The sequence below is a fragment of the Sciurus carolinensis genome, chromosome 3, assembly GCF_902686445.1.
Source record: "Sciurus carolinensis chromosome 3, mSciCar1.2, whole genome shotgun sequence".
Classification (NCBI taxonomy): Eukaryota; Metazoa; Chordata; class Mammalia; order Rodentia; family Sciuridae; genus Sciurus; species Sciurus carolinensis.
This window is the reverse complement of record NC_062215.1, coordinates 180,649,796-180,674,074: the sequence shown is the minus strand read 5'-3', so window position 1 is coordinate 180,674,074 and position 24,279 is coordinate 180,649,796. Positions and strand designations below refer to the sequence as shown.

The following is a 24,279-nucleotide window of genomic DNA, read 5'->3' as shown; positions in this document are numbered from 1 at the left end:
TAACGGCTCAAGCAGAACCGCCACTCATTCGCCGAGAAGGGGGATGCTGGGTCATTTTTTCGGCTTGGACATAGTTCGCATTTCCTGTTCGGACCTAGTGCGGGCGTGGCCTCGGTGCGTGTTTTTATCTGTATCTCGGTCAGGAGGACGTGGTACCCAGGGGTTTAGGTTCAACAGGACACGACGGCCAGCGCGTGCCAGGCCGCAGGGTGCAGGCCGCTGCGGAGACGCCCGGCCCGGCCTGACCGCCGCGCGGGGCTTCGGTCCTGGCGCACCCGGCGGCCAAGCCTCGGCCAGGAGCCCAGGCGGCCGTGACAATGCGCCGAAGCTCCGGAAGGCTCTCCGGACATCAGGGGTCACGCACTCCGGGAGGGACCGGCGTCCCCGGCCGGGAGCTCAACACGACCCGAGGGAACAGGACACCCGCGCCAACGGGCCGGGCCACCCTGGAGGAGCTCGGCCGGGCCCGCGTGCGCGTGCGCGTGCGCGTCGGGGACGCTCCGCCCCCTCGCCGCGGGGCCCCGCCCCGCCCGCGCGCGGCACTCTGGGGCGGCCGGCCGCGCCGCGCGCCGATTGGTGGCGCCCCGCGCCTTCGCGGGGTGACTGACGGCGCCGCCGCCGCCGCCGCCCGGGTGTGGAGCGCGGCCGCTGCTGGGGCTGCGCGTCCGCCGCCGCCAGCCTCCGCCATGGACCTCTTCGGGGACCTACCCGAGCCCGAGCGCTCGCCGCGCCCGGCTGCCGGTAAGCGGCGCGGCGTGGCGCAGGAGGGCGGCGGCGGCCGAGGCGGGCTGCACGGCCTGCCCCGACTGCGGACCCCGCGGAGCGGCCGGCGCGCCTGCGCCATCTTCGCTGCGCAGGACGGACGGCGCCGCGGGCCCTGGTGGCGGAGGCCGCGCTTGCCCACCCGGCCTGCTGCCTCGGCGCGATGGCCGCGGCTGCCCCTGCCTGTTTGGCGCGGCGGACGCGCTCGCTGGAGTCGCAGCACCCGCGGCCCGCACGTCCGGGCTGCGGGCGCGGAGGCCGCGCCATTGTTGTCCCGCGCCCGGGGACGCGGGTCCCGAGTCTCTCCGCCCAGCGCGGGTGCGGGGCCCGGCCTGCCGCCCTGCGTCAGGGGCCTCCGCGGACCCCCGTGCCCCGGGGCTGCGTCCCGAGCGCAAATGGCGGCGGCTTCGGCGGGGTCGGCCCGGGCTTCCGGAGCGCGGGCGGCGGCGCCCGGAGCGTGGCCCGTGCGGGCGGAGGCCGCGGAAGGCCCGCCCCGGCCTGGCCTGCCTCGCTCTGGACGCTGGCTGCGCCGCTTCTCCCACCACGTCCTGGTGACAGCGGTAGCTGAGTAGCCGTGGCCCGCGGCTGTGAACCTGGCCCAGCCGCTCGTCCACCCCGCGGCGTTGCCCGTGGGCAGAACTGGCGCCGGGGGGCAGGACGGAGCCCTTTTCTCTCCGAACGGGTTTGGACGGTCCGGTGGTGGGTGTGGCTGCAAAGCTCCACAGTTTGTCTCTTCTCCTTTTTGCCCGAATTAGTGTGGGTCTGCTCTCCGAGGAAGGCCCGTGATGTGACACAAAGCCTGACAACTGGCAGTCTTGGAAGTTGTCACCTAGCAGCCTGTTGTCAGATGCAGCGAGGAGGGCACATCCTGCCACCGTGCTTTCCAGGCCCCGATGACCGTGGCAGCGGCCGCTTGGCGTTTCGCCCCCTCCCCGGGGAGTGCAGCAGGAGGTGCCCCCTTCCTGCCAGGACACTGACTGTAGTTTTACAGATAGCTTTAAAACCAGGAAGACATACTTCCAGAATTCGTAGATGGTGGGAAGCTGGGGGATAAGTTCTAAAGTGAGTGACAGAATTGGGACCCAGTTATCTTAATAGGCAGCTACAGGTTAAAAAAAAATGATTTGAGAACAGAATCGGATTTCACATTCTTGGAAAAATACTTGTTTTTTTTAAAATAAGTTGATTACAAACCATATTTTGTTCAGACGATCATATTGACTGCCAACGTGGGTGAAGGATGAGGCTGAACTGCTCATGACCTCACATCTGACGTGTGGCCGATGCCGGCAACTTGAAAGACCTGGTTATTTTCACAGTCTCAGAAGTAATTCTGAGAGGTGTATCCAGACTGGTTTCCGATCCCACTCTTACTTACTAACCCTGTGCTCTCTGTGACTGTTCCCACATCTGTACAAGTGACAGCTTCATCTGTCATTGTGTGGATGAAAGTGTGCCACCCCCCTTCTATATATGTATATATATGTAGCTGTTGATGGACTCTATTTATTTATATGTGGTGCTGGGAATGGAACACAGGGCCTCACACATGCTAGGCAAGCACTGTACCACTGAGCCACAGCCCCAGTCCAGCAGTGACAGCTTCATCTGTCACTGTGGGTGAAAGTGTGTGGCACTTGTGGGGGATGAAGCAGGGAGTGCTTTGCAGATGTTAGCCATTGTCACATGAGCTATTAACCTCAGCTGCTTAAAGCGGGGGGAACAATCTTAAATGACTTGTAAAAGCACTAAGGGTCCAAAAGTAGAACATAACACACTGCTCGAGTCACACCAAGTGTGTTTTGTTCTTTTGATTTTGATTTTGTTTTCAGTATTGCTTCTGATGTTCCTACCTACAAAACTTAAGTTTTAATGATCTGGAAAAAAGGTAAAAAGACTGTGGTAAGTGTTTTCAGATAATGTACTAAATTAATAGTTTTCATCCCTGCTCTAAAAAGCTTTTGATTGCTTAGTAAATCAAGTTTTTAAAAACTTGATCTGTTACCTAAAAGAAGGATATTTATGTGAGACAGAAATGGAATTTTTCTGTGCCATACTCATAAAAATGTTGACTTAAAGTTGCTTTGGCATAACTCAGTTTCAGTTTTTATAGGGAGAGGGGTTCACTTTGTTGTTACACCAGCAAGTTTAAAACTGAAGGTCAAGCCAGGGGTACATCTCAGTGGTAAAGCACATGTAGCCTGCTGAGGCTCTGGGCTCCATCCCCAGCACCAAAACAAAACTGAGGACTGAATATTTGCTTGGCAGACCATCTTAAAAATATTTCTTTAGGGGCTGGGGAGATAGCGCAGTTGGTAGAGTGCTTGCCTTGCAAGCATAAGGCCCTGGGTTCCATCCCCAGCACTGAAAAAAAAAAAAAAAAAATTTTTTTTTTTTCTTTAAAACAATTGGATATATATATTTATAAAATAAAGGTAAAGACATAAGAATAGAACTGAGCAGTTGTAAAACTTCAGGGAAAGCAAGAAAAAATTCAAGTTACAAAAAATTAAAAGTGAATTTGACCATGTGAAGTTAAAATTTTGGCAGGACAGAAAATACCACAAAGGCAAAAGACAAACTTAAAAAAATAACTACAATGTATATTACAAAGTTAATGTACTTAATAAGCAAAAGGTTTAAGAATGAAAAAGAATTAAAGAAGAAAAAGCCCATTACAAAAATAGCCAGAGGACATGTCCTGTTCATAAAGGAGTGCTGCTTCTTCCCTGGGCCCTGAAGAAGGGGGAGAGACCTCTGATACGGTATATTTCTGCACCATATCCTAGCAAAGATTGGCAGCATTAGTGGAGGTGTTGGTAAATGGACTTTCTCATGGAAGTAGAAGTTACTGCAGCTTTTGGGGTACACATTTTGGTGTCTGTCAAGGTTAACTACCCAACCAGGCATGATGGCACATTCTTATAATTTCAGTGACTTGGGAGGCTGAGGCAGAAGGATCACAAGTTTGAGACCAACTTCAGCAACTTAGACCTGTCTCAAAAATAAAAAGGGTCTGGGGATGTAGCTCAGTGGTGAGCACCCCTGGCTTCAATTCCCTGTAACAACAAGATTTACTCATACCCTTCGACCAGCCGTTTACCAGATTAAATAAATTTATACGCGTAAGATTGTCAAGAGGTTGTTTTTTTTTTTTTCCTTCCCTGCACTGAGAATTGAACCCAGTGCCTTTCACATGCTATGCAAGAACTCTGCCACTGAGTAACATCCCCAGCCTTATTTTAAAGTTTTTGAGACATGATCTCACCATCGTTCATACTGGCCTGAAACTTGTGATCCTCCCGCCTCAGCCTCCCCAGTAGTTGGGGCAGCAGCAGGCCTGCATCATCATGCCTGGCTCTGATGTGTCGTTGGTTTGTCGCATGAACTGGAAACTGCCTGAATGCCCCTCGGTAAGGGGACTGGACCAAGGGAGGGAGCTGCTTCCATGTGGTATAGCCGGCGACTGTCTGGAGTTAGATGCAGTGTGCTGGCTTCTGGGCATTCCCTGATGGGGACCCAGTGACAGGTGGAGTGGGAAGGGGACAGTGCTGGAGCCAGACCCTCGCTCCCCACGTTGTTGGGGGTAGTGCCTCTGGTATTTAGGGAACACACCTGTATTGCTTTTTGTAGTTGGAAAGAAAATTCAGATATTATAAAAACAATTTAGGCAAACTTTCTAAAGACCTCTATTTTTTGGTATATAGTAATCTTTGGCTAACAATATTATCAACACTAGAGCATTTTCCTCAGCAGTCATATAACTTCCAGTAGACTTAGCTTCAGGATGTAGGTAACAAAAAAATTAGGTGAGATTAACTGTAATGAAAAACATGGATCAGTTTTGTTTCATTCTTTTTTGGGTTGTTACATTTAGATCTGGGGGGTGCTCTTCCAAAGTTTTGGGACAAGGTCACATTTTGTCCAGTGATAGCATTTCTCAATTCTGTGTATCTAAAATAGAATGTAAGGTTTTGGTTAATCAGAAGTTCCCTTTATGTGTCTGTAACCTACAGATTTTTTTTTCTTTCTTTTAAAGAATCCAGATGCAACTTCTGGTTTGATCATCTTTATTTTTTTGGTTCTGGGGATTGAACCCAGGGGTGCTTAACCACTGAGCTACATCCCCAGCCCTTTTTTATATGTTATTTAGAGATGGGGGTCTCACCGAGTTGCTTAGGAGCTCGCTAGGTTGCCGAGGCTGGTTTTGAACTTGAAATCTCCTGCCTCAGTCTCTGCTGGAATTACAAGCATGTAACACCATGCCTGGCTGGTTTGATTATCTTGATGATACGAAAGTTTGTAGAACCTCACTCAGCATTATCATTTTGGATTGTTGCAGGAGTAAGATGAGAGGATCTTTCTACAGTCCCTAGAAAGGTCCTGGCACATAGCAGCATCTCATTAAGAGCATGGGTTTGAGTCTCGCCCTCCCACCCCCTGTGGCTCACTGATCTCAGGCAGGTATTTGACCTCAGTTTTCTCATCAGTAAATAACAGTGCCTCTCTTATAAGACTGTTGTAAGACTAAATGAGTTATGATACTTGGAGACTTTAGTGCCATGCCTTACACAAAATAAGTGCATCATTTTTATAAGCCTTGCTCGGTTGGGCCACATAGATGATCTCACTGTGTTAACTGAAGTATCTCTCATAATCTAGAATGAGAATTCTCTGAGGTTGGTGCTCGGTTTGGGCACTCATGGTGTCAAAACCCAAGGAGGGGGAGGGCCCAGGACATCGCTAAGCTGGAGGTTATTCTGTGAGGAATTTGAAAAAAAAAAATTCTTGCATCTATACTGAACACGTATAGACTTTCTTTGATCACTCTTCCCTAAACAAGACAACTATTTGCATAGCTTTTAAATGGTATTGGGTATTGCAGGTATCCTGAGGTGACTTAGAGCAAGCAGGAAGCTGCCCAGAGGCCCCGCGCAGATACAGTGCCTGTCATGTAAGGGACTCGAGTATCTGCAGGTGGACCTGCACCAGTGCCTCCGGTGCCAGGGACCGCTGGACTGCTTTCCCTCCTCCTCATGTCACTTGTGAGACAATGAAAGTATTCGCGACTTTTCAATTTTTTTTAGGGTGTTCCTGAGGGATTAGGGTAACGTTTTTTCCATTTACAAGGAGTATAAAGCAAGAGAATTACTTTTTGTTAACACAGGGATTTCTTAATGTACTCAGATACTTACAACCTAAAGACCCCTCTGATTTTCCTTCCTTGGAGCTTAGAGAAATTTAATTTTAATTTTTGCTTTTAAAAGAAGAGAAGTGGGCTGGGGATATAGCTCAGTTGTTAGAGTGCTGGCCTCGGAAATACAAGGCCCTGGGTTCAATCCCCAGCACCGCAAAAAAAAAAAAAAAAAAGGGAGAATTGACACTGATTTCTATTTGGAGGCAAAAAAGACATTATGGATGGGTTTTTAAATGAGCCTGTTTTTGTACTTCATCTCTGAAGATCAAGAAGCAAGACAAACCCTATGTGTTTAGTCAGTGTCTCAAACTTCATAGGAGGTCAGTGTGCTATTTATTAGATCCCTCTTATCCAGGGTTATGTTCCAAGAGCCCCGTAGATGCTTGAAACCTCAGGGGGTCCTGAATCTGTATATTTTTTCCCTAAAAATACATACCTACAATATAGTTGAATTTATAAATTAAGCACAGTAAGAGATTAACAAACTAATAATAAAATAGAACAATTATAACACCATATTGTAATAAAAGGTTCTGCTTTGGGGACATTATTAAGTAAAATAAGGCTTACTTGAACACAAGCAGTGTGATACCGCAGTGGTCATTATATTCAAACCAGGATTACTATGTGACAGTTGCCCCTAAGTAACTCACAGGCAGGTAGCATATAGACCATGGATACACTGGATAGAGGGATGAGTCCTGACCCTGGTGGGAAGGAGCAGGGTGGCATAAGGTGTCATTGTTCTTCTCAGAAGTGTGCACAATTGAAAACAAATTGATTTCTTCTATACTTTTTCATTTAATCTCTATAGACTGTTTGACCTCAGTTAACTGGAAGGTGGAACTGAGGTTGGGGGGACTACTCTCCCTCCATCTTATTTCCCCCCACGTTTTCATGTACCAGTTTGTGTATGTAATAGCTTAAACAGAATTTGGGAGAAGAGCTGGAGAGTGAGGAGTGGTAGTGAACTTTTATGTTGGCAGGAATAATGAGGCATGAAAATTTAAGCATACTTTTGGAGTGTAAATCTTCAGAGTTCAGATAAAACATTTCTCTGGCTTTCTCCTAATGCCAGTTTGTCTTCCACTGTCTGAAATGTCTTGTATTCTCCATAAATGTTTATTGACTTGGGAACTGTGTTGGGGCTGGCCCCAAGTTGCAGGGATTTTCTTCTGTTGCAGTCTTATTGTGATAAGGTTATTAATACATGGAGCTTTTGAAGGCTCCCTCCGTTTCTGAAGTTCTGTCTCGAGGTACTAAAGTATTTTTTTGGTCTAAAATCAGTTTTTTCCTTCCCAGGATTCTTCTTTAAAGAAGGCGTTTTAAGTATTTGCTGCTTTTAAAAATGAAATTATCAGGAGAGAAACCCTTGTTTTCTTCAAATACCTACTGACCTTAAAGTGCCCATTAGGGCATCATCCATTGCTTTTATGTTGACTGTAACTGCTGGAAACAAAGCTTCATATTAAACAGCTGTCCAGGAAGTATTTTTTAAGTTTTATCAAACAGGAAGGAGGAAATATGAACTTATCTCAAAGCAGGGGAGAGCACACTGCCTTCCCCTTTGGAAGTCCATCCTGGATGACCATCATCTGCTCTAAACAGGTGTTCTGTGTTTCAGGGAAGGAAGCTCAGAAAGGATCCCAGCTCTTTGAGGACCTCCCTCCGGCCAGCAGTACTGACTCAGGTACAGTCTTCAGGCTCTCCCAGGTGTGTGTCAACGTCTCTACTCATCCTGGGATTGTAGTTGTCTCAATCTTTTTCCCTTTCCCCCATTTTCAACACACAGATGTTTTAGGTGTTGGACTGTCTTAAGTTTTGAATCCATGGCATCAGGTAAGGCAGAAAAATCTGCTAGTCACTAGCCCTGAGAAGTACTGCATAAAAATGTCAAGCAGTTTCCTCTGGGTCATTTGAGTGCTTATTTTACTAGCTAAAATAAAGTTCAACTTGTTAAGGCAGAATCTTTATTTCCTTTGAAATGATAGGACTTGAAAATAGGTTCAAGATGTTACTTGTTGCAGTGAGTTGCCACTGGATTGACGCGAAAGCTCTGAGTTTATTTCAGTGACCTACGTAATGTCCTGGTGGGATGGATTCTGAAATTCAAGCCCTATCCTCCTTTGTGAGCTCACTGAGTGTTCTGCTGTGTTTCAGGACCTGGGGGACCTTTGCTCTTTGATGATCTCCCACCTGCTGGCAGTGGCGAGTCAGGTAAGGGTGGTGAAACCTGTTTGCAGGTACTGGTGGATGTCCTGCGTAGGATTGAGTGGGGTTTCGGGGGTGTGGGTCGCATTGCGGCACCAGGTGTGTTGGGTGCACAGGCACCCTCACGTGGAAGCAGAGACTAGGTACTTCAGGGCTGCATCACTGTGGGGCCAACTTCTTAGGGTTCAGCCTGCTGGAGCTAACTTAAAGAGTTGAGCAGTTTACACTGAACGTGGATGTTAACCTTTTACCAACTTCTCATGTCTGTTGCTGTGGTTTGCCTTGTGTCCCCTACAGACCTGCAGGCATGGGGCCTGGCAGCACTGTCTCCACATGCTCCTGACCATGTTTCTTTTGTGTCCCTGCTAAATAGAAGGGCAGAGTGGAGCAATTCCATCATGTGGTCACCACAGACTCGCTACTCTGCCTCTGCAGAACCCCCAGTTGGGGCTGCTCGGGTGGGTTGTCGGGTGAGGGCACAGGACCCTGTTCCTTGGGCAGTTACCTCCTGGTGAACTTGCCTTGTGTTGTCAGTGGAACACTTGCTACTTTTCCATATGACTTGTTTTGTTGGTTTTGGTACTAAAATCATGAAACCAGTGGGTTCAATCTAGACAGGGTACTCCCTACATTTTAGGAAAAGTATTACAGTGTTCTTACATAAGAATTCTCAAATTTTCAGGACTGTAGACAGTACCAGTGCATGCTTATAGGATTTAGCCTGAAAGCTCCCAATAACGACAATATTCTTAACTATAATAAACTTAATATGTGAAACAAGACTCCATAGATTCTGTAAAAGAAAGAAGAGTCGACTTAGCTGTCTTTTAGTTGTCCATAGTGCAAAAGACAACTAGTAAATGAGTCAAAGACAGTAAGTTAGTAGGTAAATAAACGACTACTACATTTTAACACTATTATTAACAAGTCTGATTTTTTTGGAGAGAGAATTTTGCATCCAATATTTTGATTTTTTTTTTTTTTTTTTTTTTCCGGTGCTGGGGATCGAACCCAGGGTGCTGTGCTTGCAAGGCAGGCACTTTACCAACTGAGCTATCTCCCCAGCCCCAATATTTTGATTTCTTGAAAAGACCACACATTCTTCTCAAGCAGGCAAGAACCATTTATGAAAATTGACCTGTACTAGGCCATAAAATATGTCCCAATAAAGGATCGATTTCTTTTTCTTTTTTGTGGTGCTAGGGATGGAACCTGGGGCCTCCCACATGCTAGGCAAGCTACACAGAGCTACAGTCCCAGCTCTTTTTAAATTTTATTTTGACACAAGGTCTCACTAAGTTGCTGAAGCTGGCCTCAAACTTGTGATCCTTCTGCCTCAGCCTCCTGAGTAGCTGGGATTATAGGTGTGCACCACCGCACCCAGCAAAGAATCTTTTTCCTCAGCATTCAAATATCTGGTAAGGAGTTTGCTGAATAAATGGCTGCGTACTTTTATACCTAAAGGCAGACCATTTACTTGGACAGCACTTGCATTGTTGGACATTTGGTGTTGCAGTTACCCTGACAGATGGTTCATGTACCTTGTCCCCCTCAATTTTCAAACAGCCCTTTGAAGGGACAGGGTTCTTAACCTTGTGGTGGATGAAGAAACTGAGGCTAAAGGTTAAGTACTTACCTCAAGGCACAAGTCTCTGAACCCAGGTGTCCCTCATTCCCAGCACACGAGCACTGCGGGGGCCATTAGGTATGGCTTTGAGTGCAGGTCCGTCCCTCTCAAGTGGGAAGGTAGCCTTTTACCTCATAGTGAGGGTTTCGGACATGATACTTTTGTGAGCTTATTCAGGATGTAGCAGTGTGTTCACAGGTTTTGGAAGGTCCCCGTTTATCAGCAAGGGTCTGTAGATGTAAAACATGAATATGCTGCAGGCCAAGAACATGGGTTTTGTACTACCAAGAAGTCTGGTGTGCAGCCTCTTTCGGGGCCTAGATGTTGCTTGTTGTTCTCCTTGGAGGTCCACAGCCCAGCTCCTCGAGGTGCTGGGCTTAACTACTCCTGCCAGTCTTTGCTTGAAAGATCATTCTGTCTCTAGGGTGGGGTGGAACCTCGTCTGCTGGTGACTTCTGATGGTCTACAGCTGTGTTTCTGTCTGGCTTTTGCTTTATTTCCAGGTTCTCTTGCCACATCTATTTCCCAGACTGTAAAGAATGAAGGAAAAGGAGCAAAGAGGAAAACCTCCGAGGAGGAGAAGAATGGCAATGAAGAGCTTGTGGAAAAGAAAGTTTGTAAAGGTTTTCAGACAGTTTGAAAACAAATGTATTAGACTTCATCTTTTAAACTAGCCCAGAGCAAAACCAATCTCGGCTTTCTAGTTAGAAGACTTTCTCATACCCGTGCACTGGAGTGGAGAGGGCTCCCCTCTGTGGACAGCTCCGGGGAGGACCATTGCTTTTTCTCCTGGGACCCTGCCCTAGGTGGGACAGGAACCACATTTTCCTCAGAAGTGAAGAACTTGGGGTTCTGTTAGCCTTCTGCTGTGTGTGGTTAGTTTGTTGGCCACCAGGCTCCTTCTGACCCCCCGTCTTTGTTTATGGCTGTTAGTGCTGACTAATGGGAGGTAGTGTGGGCTTTCATTTCCTGTCCTGCTCTGTCCTTGGCAAGAATGTCCTCAGTCAGAGCTGTGGGAGCACATGCGGAAGCACATGAGGGGCTGCTGTGAGCGCACGGCCTCCACTCAGCCCAAAGCTTCCCAGTGCTGGTTTTGTTAGTTACCTGGCTCCAAGATGGCACACGGTGAGCTTAAACCAGCCTAGCCTTTAAGGTAACCAGATTTGGTGCCTACGGAAGCCTTCTTCCTCCTTGGTGTCCTCTTTGAGGCAACACAGCTATCTTACCATTCATTGGCATTCTTCCCCAGCCTCGCTGGGAAGTACATATTTTCAAGGTCTCTTAACAGGGCAGGTGGTGTGTACGCTACAGTTTCTCCAGAGTTCCTATGTCCCCGTTGAGTTATCGGAAGACGGTTTATGTGGGATCCTTCCCTGGGACGGGCCTGCCTTTCTAGCCCGTTAGCTGTACTCCCCTGACCTGCTGCTGCCCTCTCTCCGCCTCCGTAGGTGGAGCACCTCTGTGCTCGATGGCCGTCCTCTCCTGTCCCTGCCCCACGTGCAGCCTCTTAGCCTGGCCTGGCCAACAGTGCTCTGGTTGTGGTTAAGACTCACAGCGGGGCAGCAGTCTTGAGGACATCGTTGACTCGTTTGTGTCTTTAGGGATCGCTGAGTGAATAGCCGAGGCTCCTCTCACTGCTCTGGGACGGGGGCTTCCCGGGGGCAGGGCACAGTTTTGTATTGGCATTTTGTTCTCTTCCCCAGCCTCTTCGGTGATCTTTGGTCTGAAAGGCTATGTGGCTGAGCGGAAGGGTGAGAGGGAGGAGATGCAGGACGCGCATGTCATCCTGAACGACATCACCGAGGAGTGCCGACCCCCGTCTTCCCTCATGTGAGTGCCGTGCTCCTGCAGGCTGCTCTCCCTCCTCTCCTGCCTGGCGTGTGGACTCTGTCCGGTTTCTTTCTGACATGCAATATGAGTTGCTTGCTTCTACATCGGTGCTTCCTAACTGGGCTTGTTTTTTGTCCCCCGGGGGCTTTTGCCAGTGCCTGGGGATATTTTTGTTGTCAGGGTTAGAGGAGATGGTTGCTACTGGCCTCTGGGGAGTAGAGTCCAGGATGCTGGTGAACATCTTAAAGGCACAGTCCAGCCCCCAAGTGCCCAGGCTGAAACATCAGCAGGGCTGCCACCAAGTGCCACAAAGTGGGAAGTGACTCAAGCGCCCTGAACTTCAGGTTTGTCACTATCACCAGGGGGTGAGCAGAGTATTTTCATTCTGCGTCCTGGAGGGCAGAGTTGGGAGCCGCTGGTTAAAGTTTGAATAGGATCAAAGAGAGGCAGAACAGATAAGCAGGACCCAGAAAGACCAAAGTGGCTTTGAGAAGAAAGACAGCGAGACTTTCCTGCAGCCAGGAAACTGAAGTGAAGCCTTCTGATGCTCAGGCACAGAGAAAAAGCAACCAGAAGGTGGACGTGCGGGGCCGTAACAAACGTCACTGCCTGTGTGATGGCATGTACTGTATGCTTTGGGACACAACCGCACGTGTTACACATGTGATTTCCATAGTCCAGAACTACATGATGGGTGCACTTCTTACTTTGACACCAGTTGGCCATTAACACCCAGTGTGCCCAGGCCTTGGTCCAGAGCTGAGGCCCGGTGGTGAAGGTGAGGGAACCTCTGCTGCCGGGTAAGCTGTCACGGGCACAGGCTGGGTGCGTGCTCGCTGCTGCTGCCCACCTTGGAAGTGCTTCAGGACTCCTTCCCCAGGAAGGAAGACCTCGGAGAGCAGTCTAACCCAGCTGCTAGCTCTGCCAGCAGAGAACGCCAGCTATGTGGCAGCAGCCCTGAGCTGTAACCCGACAAGGCTTGTTTCTCGTGGCACGTGGCTCGTGTCCCTGAACAGAAGCAGGACCTGAGACGTGTGAAGGAGGAGTGGCTCCTTGGGCAGCCAGCATTTCTCACGGGCATTGTTCTCTCTGACAGTTTTCTAGATTCCTTATATTCCTCATATGTGGGGTTTTGGTAAAACTTGAGGGGGAGTAGGAATAATACTAGTAAGATAGGCTTTTAAGTTAAATATTAGAACTTCTTTTACAGTAGTTCTGGAATTTCTCTCAGCTCACCTAGACCCTCACTGGGATGGAGCTCAGGGGTGCGCTACCACTGAGCTACATCCCCAGCCCTTTTTATTTTTGTTTGGAGATAGTGTCTTGCTAAGTTGCCCAGACTGACCTCACAACCTGGCTCTTCCCAGCTCTTAAAGATATTTTTGACTATTGGATCAGTGGATCAGTAGCAATTTGTGTGTTGATGTTTAAAACCAAGCCAGGGGTTGGGGATGTGGCTCAGTGGTAGAGTGTGTGCCTAGCACGTGCGTGGCCCTGGGTTTGATGCCTAGCACCACAGAAAATGAAAAGAGAAAGAAAACCAAGCCCAACTTAAGTAGGAAAGAAGTTTTGAGTTTAATTTCATTGTCAATTTAATTTCTTCAGTGAACAGATCTTGATTTTTTGAAACAGTGTGGGTTTTTAACATTGAACCAAAATGCTGTGAGTTTTACTTACGTGCTTGTCTTCGGTGCCATTTTCACCTCATTCCCCACTGGTAGTGCCGTGACTTCCTTTGTCTTAGTGCTTCCTGAGGCATGATGTGAGGTTTCACCGAGGAGGTGCAGACTTTGCAGTGAGAACCCCATTGTTCTCAATTTGTTCTTCCAGCACTCGGGTTTCATATTTTGCTGTTTTTGATGGACATGGAGGAATTCGAGCCTCAAAATTTGCTGCGCAGAATTTGCATCAGAACTTAATCAGGAAATTTCCTAAAGGTGAGACTGAAAACTAAATCAGTGTTCATTTTGGTTTTGCTGTCTGGATAACTGGGTTAGTTGGTGTGCTGTTTTGCTTTGGCACAAAGTGATTGATGACTCTGAAAATTAAGAGTGGGTGGGACTGAGGCCACCTGCGGGGCAGTTGTGCTGCACAGTCTAGAACTCTGGGTGTTGAGTGTCTCGCTGGCCTTCAGCTGGGGAGGACATCAGTTGATGTGCACAGCACAGGAAGCGAGGGTGAGCAGAGGAAAGACAGTCTTCCTGCCTTGAGCGGTGCTTGCTTTCTTGGGCCATCTGTAACAGGAGATGTGATCAGTGTGGAGAGAACCGTGAAGAGGTGCCTGCTGGACACTTTCAAGCATACCGACGAGGAGTTCCTTAAGCAGGCTTCGAGCCAGTAAGTATGGCTCCACGCAGAAGTGGGCACGCGGTCTCCCCGAGTGCTCCAGATCTCCAGACCCAGGTTAGTACTAGCACTGTGTCGAAAAAGCACCCAGCACAAGTGAGCCTTAAACCATTAGAAACCCTGAAACAGAAGAAGAGCAAGTGCATCAGTTGGCTTTGCACCCCAAAATGAAATGCCTGACACAGGCTCCTTGTGAGGGAGAGTGAGTTTTCTTTTAGCTCATGTTCTGGACTTCAAGTCCAAGACAGTGGCCCCCATTGTTTTAGGCCTCTGGCCAGAGCAGCACATCATGGTGGAAACACGTCAGAGTGAGTGCTGACATCCTACATCAGAGAGCAAGGAGGGGGGCAGCAGCAGGTCCCACAGCCCCTCAAGGCACGTGCGACAGTTTCCTCGGGGACTTCTGCAGCCACATGCTGGCCCACCTTGTGAAGAGCAGTGTCCCCGTGGTGCCACCCTGGGTCAGTCACGCCTTTAACCTGTGGGCATTTGGAGACACCACCCCTGTCGGAACCACGTAGTGAGTGTCTTGGAAGTGGCCGTCTTAGTCTGAGTGACTTCTCACTCTGCTCTGGGCTTGGTCTGCAGGTGCTTGCCTGTGGCGTTGATGGCATTTCTGACGTTGTTTCTCCAGGAAGCCTGCCTGGAAGGACGGGTCCACTGCCACGTGTGTCCTGGCCGTAGACAACACCCTGTACATCGCCAACCTCGGAGACAGTCGGGTATGTGCTGTGACCACCCGCATCTTGTGGGGAGCGCTTAGCAAGCGTTGGCTGAGTGAGGTTCAAGGGGCAGTGGCTGGGATCAACCTTGTGGGGAGCTGCAGCAGCCAGCTTAGCACATGTGCCTCCTGGGAGGGACCAGCAGCTGAAGTGGAGGCAGCCTGTCGTCTGGGAAGGCTTGTGCCCCACAGCAGCTCTGCTTTGACACCGTTTTTCTTCCTTCCCTCCCACCTCCCGTGGGCGTGCGTGCATACCCTGTGATACCGCGGTTCAGAATTTCTTCTGTTAGTAAATTCTTCAGTATTTCTCTGACCTCAGATGATAACGAACAAAAGTATTAACTCCTGTGTCTCTTAAAGTCCTTGTGGTTTCTGAATAACAAAGTTGTAGCTAAAGAAGTACCAGGTGAGACCCTGCTCAGCCGCCAAGCCCAGTCCACCTGGCAGAGGGAGAAAGCCAGTGAGGTGACAGTTGTGGGAATGGATGCAGGGTTCTGAGGCTGGCTGCGGCCCCTCCCTGCTCCACTAGGGTCCTGTGTTTAGTTTCTTTTTTGCAATACTGGGAATTGAACCCAGGGCCTGGCTTGTGATAGGCACGCCCTCTAACAATTAGCTACACACCTCTGTGAGATTCTCACAAGAGTCGCCCGGCTGGCCTTCAACCTGGGATTCGCTGCCTCATCCTTCCAAGTCACTGGATCACAGGCAGCCACTTTCCCAGCAGCCTGTGCACTCCTTCAGGTGTCAGTGACCTGCCACACTCAGGCAGCCTCCTCAGACCCCTCGGCCCTGGCGCCTCTGGGCTGGCTTTTTATCACTGGGTGCAGTAGTGGGTGGCGTGTATTCCTGTGCCCCTTTGCTGGACTGGCTCTAGGATGCATGTGTTTGGATCAAGTGACTCCAAATAACAAGGAAAAGCCACCAAAAAAAATATTTTGAGCTGGGCACGGTGGCACACACCTGTCATCCCAGCAGCTCAGGAGGCTGAGGCAGGAGGATCACAAGTTCAAAGCCAGCCTCAGTAACTTAGTGAGATCCTGTCTCAAAAAATGAAATAAAAATGACTGGGGGTGTGACTTAGTGGTTAAGTTCCCCTGGGTTCAGTGGTACAAAAAAAAGCCAGTTCCAATCCCAGCTCTGGTCCCCATGCTGCAAGCCTCAGCTCTGGAACCCATGCTGCAAGCCTCAGCAGCAGGAGACGGAGCAGGGTGCAGAACGCAGCTTCGCCTTTGCCTCCTGCAGACCGTGGATCGTGTCTGTGGGCTTCATACTGTTGAGGGCCGCCTGCCTTTGGTAACGGCGACTGCCTCCCTGTGGGGACAGCAGCAGGGCCTCCCTTTGGCAAGTGTCCATAGTGAGCATTCAGCTATGGTCGTCCAGGAAAGTTTGCATCAGAGCTGAAGCCACAGCTGGAGGCTGCTCACCCTGACTGCGCCGCTTCACACTTGAAGATGCTGCTGGCGTGGGGCAGGGTCCGTTTGTGACAAGTGAAGGAGCACAGGGCCTGGCTGGGAAACTGGCAACACAAGTGAACATGGCCAGGTGTGGTGGCATCTCCCAGGAATCCCAGGCACTTAGGAGGTTGAAGCAGGGGCATCACAAGTTTGAGGCCGACCTGGGCAACTTGGTGAAACTCCATCTCAAAATAACAAAATAAAAACAAGGCCTGGGGATGTGGCTCAGTGGTGCAGTGCCCCTGGGTTCAGCCTGCGGTTCCATGACTTTTCTCTTTGACAGTTCGTGGATGCTTGATTCTCTGAACTTCTGTCTTTAGCAGGTAGTTGACTGTGAAATGCCTTTGTTGACTTTCCTGTTCAGCTGGTAATTCTGGATTCTCTCACAATCTCTATCTTCCCAGGCAATTCTGTGTCGCTATAACGAGGAAAGTCAAAGACATGCAGCCTTAAGCCTCAGCAAAGAGCATAACCCAACCCAGTATGAAGAGCGGATGAGAATACAGAAGGCGGGCGGCAACGTCAGGTAACCAGGAACTAGGGTGAGCAGGCCACTGACCGCACAAGGGCCGCCAGGCCTTGGCGGGAGACGTTCCAGGTCACAGTCTCTAGTGACAAGACCCTGTCTCGGGCTGCCCCTGGGGAACGTGTGGATGACTGTGTGGGATTTCACATGTCCAGGTGGAAGCACAGTGTACACGAGAAACACGCCTCCTACACTCCCAAGGGACAGTGATGCTCACCATCTGCAGCAATTTCACTGTGCCTGGGAAGTATTTTTTAAATACATATGAAATATTTTTAAATATGGTCATTTGTTATATTGATTAAATCAACAGTTTTAGGTGAGTTCTCCAGAGAGAAAATTTAAGGTGGTTAAGACAGGACAGATTCCCAAGCCAGAGCCAGTGGTAAGGAGCACCTGTAGTCCCAGCTACCTGGGAAGCTGAGGCAGAATTATTTTAAGTTCAGGAGGTTGAGACCAACCTGGGTAACATAGTGTGACCCTTCTCAAAAAAAAAAAAAAAAAAACCGACTGTCTTCACAGAGTACTGTTTCTGGGTTGCTGGGAACAGCTTCCCAGGCACAAGTACCGCGTGTTGCCTGTCTCTGTCTTCAGCAGTTCTGTTTGAACCCTGAGTCACTGAAGACTGTGTGTCTGCTGGTTCTCATCTGCCATCTTCTCCAGAGGCCAGAAGAGGACGTTAGTCTGTACTGTGTGCTAAGCGAGTACCACTTAAAGGACCCTGTGTTGTGGGTTTGGCCAGAAGTGTCTCCTGTCCACCTGCAGTCTAGAGTTGGACCGTCACGCTGGGTGGTCTGTCAGCAGAGGGCTGCAGCAGTCTTTCCTCCCTGTTTGCTTGGGGAGCCGCCTGCCCCAGGCGAGTTCACCAGGGCTACAGCCCCTCGGGAGGGAGTTGGAGCTCTTGCAGTTTGTTCTGTCTCCTGGTCAAGAGGTCTGGCCACAGTCTCTGATCTTCAGGAGCCACGAGGGGCCACAGTCCTGGTTTTAGACCTTGAGCAGCGCTGTCCGCGTGATTGATGGTTGCCACCATCTCTGCTGTGTGCCTGCTGTGGAAGTGAACGCCTGAGGCTGTGACCCAGAGGAGAGGGTCGTCGTCACCTCCTCTGCCCTTTCGGATAACGTTTAAGTTCTTCTTTGGCATTGACAGTCCCGTGCAGAACATAAGGCCAGTTGTGATGAGGAGCTTCCTGTTTCCCGCCCCATTTAACGCAGGACAGATGTTTGACGCCATAGCTGCACATTTGACAGCACGGGCTTGAGTGAACCCATTTCAGAGAAGTGGGGTGAGAGGCCAGGCATGGCGGTGGAACCCTGCTGTGACCGCCTGCCACCCACCCTGCGTTTCCTGGATTCAGCAGTTAGCACTTCGTTGTGTCTGCGTGCCAGGCTCACCTGTTAGAAAGACAGTTGTAGACATGATGGTTGAACACCCTGACCTGAGGTGTGTGTCTCAGCGTGTGGACATTCTGGACAGAACCCCTGGCCATCTCACACCTAAGACAGCAGCGCTGCCTGCGGTCTTCTCACTTCCCTAAGTCCTCTCTGTCTGCAGCCTCCCTGGATGTCCTGCCTGCTGCGGCTTCCTTCTGGGCCTTGGACCACGCTGCTCCAGGACAGCAGCTGGGCGGGGTCACCAGTGTTCTGACTCTGCTCGTTCTGTGTTTGTGTCATTTCTAGATGCTTTTTGTGAGTTGGGAGATAGGTACAGAGCTTTTAGATTGGAATGGAGTGTTTTTAGCCAAAGTGTCTTGTGGGGGTGCTGTGTGTACGACGGCCCGTGCTTCGCTGGCACCTGCTGGTCTTCAGTGAGGCTGTGTCCCGCACCTGGCCTCAGGCTGACAGCCAGCTAGAAGCTCCAGGTTCCCTTCACGAGCAGCAGGTCGGAGTGCAGTTTTGTGTCCTGTGGACCTTTCAGTTTTAACTGCCCGGGAATCCCTGCGCGAGTGTTTCATTAGGGTGGCATCCGTGACCCTGTCCTACATACGGACTCTCCCTATACAAGAAAAGAGGTCATAGGGTGTCTTCTTAAGAGTGGAGTACAAGAAAGAAAGACATTACAGTCCGTGGCAAAGAGTGGACTGAGGGTTTAATTTTGTCCTCGTCAGCAGTTTTCAGGGTGCGACGTGGCTGCAGTGCAGCGGGTGTCGGGCCGTCACCCTGCCTCTCTCACCTCCTCGCCCTGCGGGTGGCTGGGTGCTGGCGTGTCCTTGGCTCCGTGTGTTGGGTGGCGCTCTCTCCCGCTCCTCTGACCGGCACTGCACTGGAAGCTTCTTCAGGGCCTCTGTGGCCTCCTCACACCTTCACCTAGTCTTTGAAGAACCAAGGTCCACATTGCTGGTGGTTTCACTCAGTCTTGAGTCTGTCCAAGGACTGGCGAGCTAGGAAGCAACACGTTTAAAGTTATAAGCTTAGGTTGCTGTTTCTTACTTAAATGTGACAATATGGGCTTTTCTCTTAACTTCTTTAATTTAATATTTGCAGCTTTTTCTTTTATGCTGAAAATCTCGGTTCCTAATATTAGTATATTTATTTGTCAAAGTCATAGTATTGGAAGTTACTGGCGTTAAGAAGTTTCAGTGCCCCTGCTGTTCTCTTGTCCTTGGAATGAACTTGACTGCAAAGGAGCTGTCAGAGCACAGCGTGCAAAACGAATCATCGTTCACTGTGGCTTTGTTATTACTTCAGTTATGATGATCATTAGTTTTTGTTTCTTTTTAATTTGGGTGCCTTTCCCCCTTATCAATGGAAAATGGGAACCTCTCTGCTGCTGGTGGGCGGGGCCTGTGTGGTGCTGAGGGTGGGATCCGGCCCCTGGTGCATGCACGGCAGGCAGCTCCAGCAGTGAGTGACCCCCTGACCCAGGAGCGCACAGTGTGCAGCCACTGGAAGGCAGTTGGCAGGTCCTCAGGAATTAGACTTACCGTGAATCCAGCAACTCCTCATCTTGGTATGTACCCCAGAGAATTAAAAGCAACATGTTGAAAATTATAAGCTTAGATTGCTGTTTCTTCCCAAATGTAGCAAGATGGACTATGTTCACAGCATCACTCACAGTGTGAAGGAAAGCGGTCCACGTGTCCGTGGCAGATGAACAGATAAGCCAAACACAGTGCACAGGAGCAGCACGGCCAGACCTGAGACCGTGGTGCTGAGCGAAGCAGGCGGGCCTGGGGCAGACCCTGTGGTTCCACCCAGGTGCCTGGGGTCAGCCCCAGAGACAGCAGAATGGGGGCATGGGGGCTGGAGAGGGGCGGGAGCTAGTGCTTAATGGCGATGAGGTTTGGAGATGGACACTGGTGACCTTGAGGGCAGTGTGAGGGCCCTTCTGCCACACTGCCCTGAGAAGTGGTCAGGGCGGTCAGGCTCTTGTGAGCTACTTTACCACAGTAAGAAAAAAGAAATTCCGGGCTGGGGAGATGGCTCAGTCAGCAGAGTGCTTGCCTTGCAAGCACAAGGCCCTGGGTTTGATCCCCAGCACAACAAAAAAAAAAAAAAAAAAAAGAAAGAAAGAAAAAGAAAAAAGAAATCCCTCACTTCCTGATTCACAGTCTATATTGAGCAAAAAGGATGTCACACTCGGATCTCTGTCCCCTTCACCCTGTTTCCCATTTTTTTCTGGTGTTTACTACAAAAGTAAGCAAACCTGCACCTGTGTTCTTAGTTTTCCTGCTTTCTCACACTGAAGGTAGCTGCTCTGCAGCAGGGACTCTCTGAGAAAGTGAAGACAGTTGTTTTCATCTCACAAGGAAGGCGTCTGGACAGGTGAGGAGAAGCGTTTGGATTGAAGTCGTCAGTACCATGTGCCCAGAATTGGGTCAAGCTCTGGTCTTTCATAACTAAAGAAACAGTGCTGGAGCCAGTGTGGTGGTATGCTCCTGTGATCCCAGTGACTCAGGAGGCTGAGGCAGGAGGATCCCAAGTTCAGGTCCAGCCTGGGCAACTTAGTGAGACTGTCCGGAAAAGAATTGAGAAATAGGCCTGGAGTGGAAACGTCAGTGGTCTCACCTGGTTTTGGACACCTGCCTTCCCTGGGTGGTGAGGCAGTACAGCGGCCACCCCTGTGCCCTGCCCACGGCATGGCAGATAGGCTGCATTGAGGCTGCGTTTGTGTCCCTGCTTGCAGAGGAACTTTACCACAGTAAGAGAGTTCTAAAGCCCACAAGAAGTAGAATTCTCCTAAAGAAAGAACTGGAACAGTTCCAGCAGGCTCAGCGGAGATCCAAGGGCTGTTGAGCAGCCTTCCCCCAACAGGAAAAGGCTTCTCTGGTTGATTGGTAGATGGGAAACAAATGAAGCTACCTAAAGCAAGAGTTGGAAGTGTGTGAGGGCAGGAGACAGGTCTTAGGACAGGTCTTCTGAGGAGGGCTGGCACAGGACAGGCCTGATGGTAGCAGGGAGCCTTGAAGTCCTGGCGGGAGAATGAATTTTGAGCAGCTCATCAGGAGGACCTGCTGCAAAACTTAAGCCAAGGGTGTGAGTCTCCCCGTGCATAGCGTCACCTAGGCGTCCGATCTCCTGTGAAGTGGCCTGGTGCTGGCACATCCTGTCCCCTGCAGGGTATTGCAGTGGGTGCTGGCCTGCCGTGCTCTTACTAGTGTTTCCTGGGATGCACAGGCTCCTCCTGGACCCACAGCTCATCTGTTGCTCTCTGCTGTAGCTCCAGCAGTTCTGGAGTGCAAAACTTGAGCTGCAGGAAGGAGGGCGACCTCTGCAGGCTCCGTCTTCCTTAGACGGGGCTTCAGGTGTTGTGCACTGAGCTGTGCTACACCAGAAGCTGGCCGAGGACCCTGCATGCAGAGGTCAGCGCACAGGATGGGCTTGTGACAGGCAGGGCCACACTGGGCACCTTGTCACTTGGTCACAGAAGCACTTTGCTGGCCTCGCATAGTTCTTGAACTTTGAGGTGCCTCCTGAGCTGGGGCCCTTCAGCTCCATCTGCGCTCTCAGCTGTGGGTCCTGTCCACTCTGTTCCACGGCTCTTTGTTTCTTTGTATCCCAGTGGATCGCCAGCAGAAGTCTTGGCTTTGTTGTGGATGACTGGGCAGTGAGCCCCACCGGGCAGGTGTGACGTACACACAGAGGGCCAGGGCCAGGCTGAGTTCTGTCTCCAAGGCGGTCGCTGCGCCCAGGAGGACTCCCCGTGTGTTCACATACACAGCTTCTCCAGAGCTCCTTCAGGACTGGGAGGCCTGGCACTGTGGTGTTGATCGCTGTGGAACCCTCGAGGGTCAGACTGGCAGCACCACAAGTGCTGCAGGGGTTGATCTGGCATCAGCTTGGGGCATCAGGTGTTAATGACCCAGAGATCTGCATGCTTTGAGATCGAGAAGTGTCGGTACTGCAGTGCGGATTCCACAGTCTGCAGCTTTCCCTTCTGTATTCTGCTTTTAGGATCGATTTGAAGATGGAATCTGAAATGTTTCCCTTGTTTTAGGGATGGGCGTGTCTTGGGTGTGCTGGAGGTGTCCCGCTCCATTGGGGATGGGCAGTACAAGCGCTGTGGGGTCACATCTGTGCCTGATATCAGACGCTGCCAGTTGACCCCCAACGACAGGTAAATCATCCTGCAGGCACGGTGTGCGCACACATGGCTCAACTGCTTTCTCCTCAGCCTCCTTCCAGTTTTGTCTAGCCTTTGCTGGGAGCAGGGTGTGTGGCGGGTGGCAAAGGCTTAGACACTGTGCTGGGCCTAAAGAGAAATGGAATGTGACTTCTGCTCTCTGAGGGTCCACAGCAGGCAGGAAGCACTCGTGGGGATGGGCAGTTGTGCCGGTGTGTCACACGAGTGTGGGGTGCTTTGGGAGGCTTAGGCAGTGGGGGCAGGAGAGAAGGGCATGCAAGTAGCCAGGCAGGTGCCTGCCATGGTAGTCGGGGATCTGGAGGAGAGGAGGGACGGGAAAGAAAGTGGTGCAGAGGGTTCTGGGGACAGACTGCCCAGGGCCCTCAGTTCTGCTGAGATATTTGAACTTTAGTTCATAGTTGGTGCAAAATCATGGAGGTTTTTAAGCAAAACCAGGATAGATTCACAAACACCAATTTAGACATCCCTCCTTCCAGGGTCTGCAGACAAGACTGGTGTCCCCTTAGGGGAACCTCTCGAGTAGTTGGCAGGGATTGGATTCCAGAGCCAGGTGTGGGGAGGGGGCTGCTGTAAGTCATAGCAGGAAGGAATGAAGAGAAGCACGGGAAAATGGGACCCCTAAGACTGAGCCTGTAGCAGGAGCCGAGGGAAAGGGGCCACTGCAACCCAGCAGTCTTGGTAGATGCAGCCGGAGTCCTGCCCCGACTGTGGAGGGAGAGCCCGCCCTGTGCCTCGCTCCTGCCTGCGTGCACTCCACCACGCAGCCTCTCCGTTGCCCAGCCTGCCTTGGCGTGCCGTGCTGAGGCCATGGTAGGCCTCGGGTGTGTTTCCACAGCTCCTCCTCCTGAGCCCTGCTTTGCTGTCACAGCTTCCCTCCATCACAGGTGTGCATGGGCAAGGGTCCTGGGTCTGACTTGCAGGACACTGGAAGGTGTCTCTGAATGCCTGGTCAGAGGAGGAAAGCAGACCTGGGCAGGGCAGCAGGAGGGAGAGGTGGCGACTAGGCGCCAGGAGAGTGAGGACTGCCTCGCCGAGCCCATGGGAGCTCAGGCTGCCCTTGAGGAGGGGGTCCTGAAAGGGGGAACATGCTGTTTTCAAACCAAAACAGTGGGGTTGCCACCCTTGGGGTCTTGGACCTTCAAGTGTGCAGCTCGTACCCAGGATGTCCCCTCAGGTCTGAGTGCTTCCTCGGCTTAATCCCCCTGTCTGCACCTCACACCTGGTGCTGTTAGCGACTGTGCTTCTGCAGAAGAGGGCCCCTAGCTAGGGTGTCAGGCACAGGTGGAGAACGGCAGTGCCACTTTTGAGGTACCGCATCCACCTCCAGCTGTTGCTAAGTATTTGGCTGCTGAGACCCATTTATATTTCTTCCTGGTGTTGTAGGTTCATTTTACTGGCCTGTGATGGGCTCTTCAAGGTCTTTACCCCAGAAGAAGCTGTGAACTTCATCTTGTCCTGCCTGGAGGTGAGCAATTTCACAAGGGTGTGCCAGTTGTCCCAGCTGCACCTCCATTTCTAGAGGGGCCGGTCCCAAGACCCCACATCTGTGTCAGGGGCAGCCCTGTGTTCCTTACTCAACATGAACTCTGCCTGGGGGACTCGCTGGTCACTTTGTCCTGCACCCTGATCAGCACAGAGCAGTTCTCAGGATGGTGACAGGGAGAGGTAGAGCGCCTGCTCACTCAGGCTCCTTTCTCATCTGGTAGGATGAGAAGATCCAGACCCGGGAGGGGAAGCCCGCCATAGATGCCCGCTACGAAGCTGCCTGCAACAGGCTGGCCAACAAGGCGGTGCAGCGGGGCTCGGCGGACAACGTCACCGTAATGGTGGTGCGGATAGGGCACTGAGGGCTGCTCGCAGGTGTTGGCTGACAAGTTCATGTGTGTGCACATTCGTGTGTTCTGTGTACTCTGTGGGACTCCATGGCTGTAAATAAAGGTTCCATTTTTTTTTTCCTAGTCTTATGAGTCCTCTTACTGCACATCAGGCTGCCGTGCTTGCCTGGAGTGCACTCTGCATCTTTC

At 50.8% G+C, this 24,279-nt stretch overlaps 1 protein-coding gene across 2 annotated transcripts; it reads left to right on the top strand.

Moving 5' to 3' along the window:
• The first annotated feature begins 587 nt into the window (after positions 1-587).
• Positions 588-24,209, top strand: Ilkap (ILK associated serine/threonine phosphatase). Of its 2 annotated transcripts, XM_047543667.1 has the most exons (13): positions 690-741; positions 7,584-7,649; positions 7,752-7,798; positions 8,120-8,176; positions 10,301-10,420; positions 11,501-11,627; positions 13,458-13,564; positions 13,871-13,964; positions 14,608-14,695; positions 16,553-16,674; positions 22,109-22,228; positions 23,639-23,720; positions 23,962-24,209. In XM_047543667.1, exons 3-13 carry the CDS (start codon positions 7,789-7,791, stop codon positions 24,100-24,102), a joined length of 1,068 nt encoding a protein of 355 aa, XP_047399623.1. In that variant the 5' UTR covers positions 690-741; positions 7,584-7,649; positions 7,752-7,788; the 3' UTR covers positions 24,103-24,209. The 2 variants fall into 2 exon arrangements, with proteins under 2 accessions (XP_047399622.1, XP_047399623.1); XM_047543666.1 differs by lacking the exon at positions 7,752-7,798 and having other exon boundaries at positions 588-741.
• The last annotated feature ends 70 nt before the right edge of the window (positions 24,210-24,279 follow it).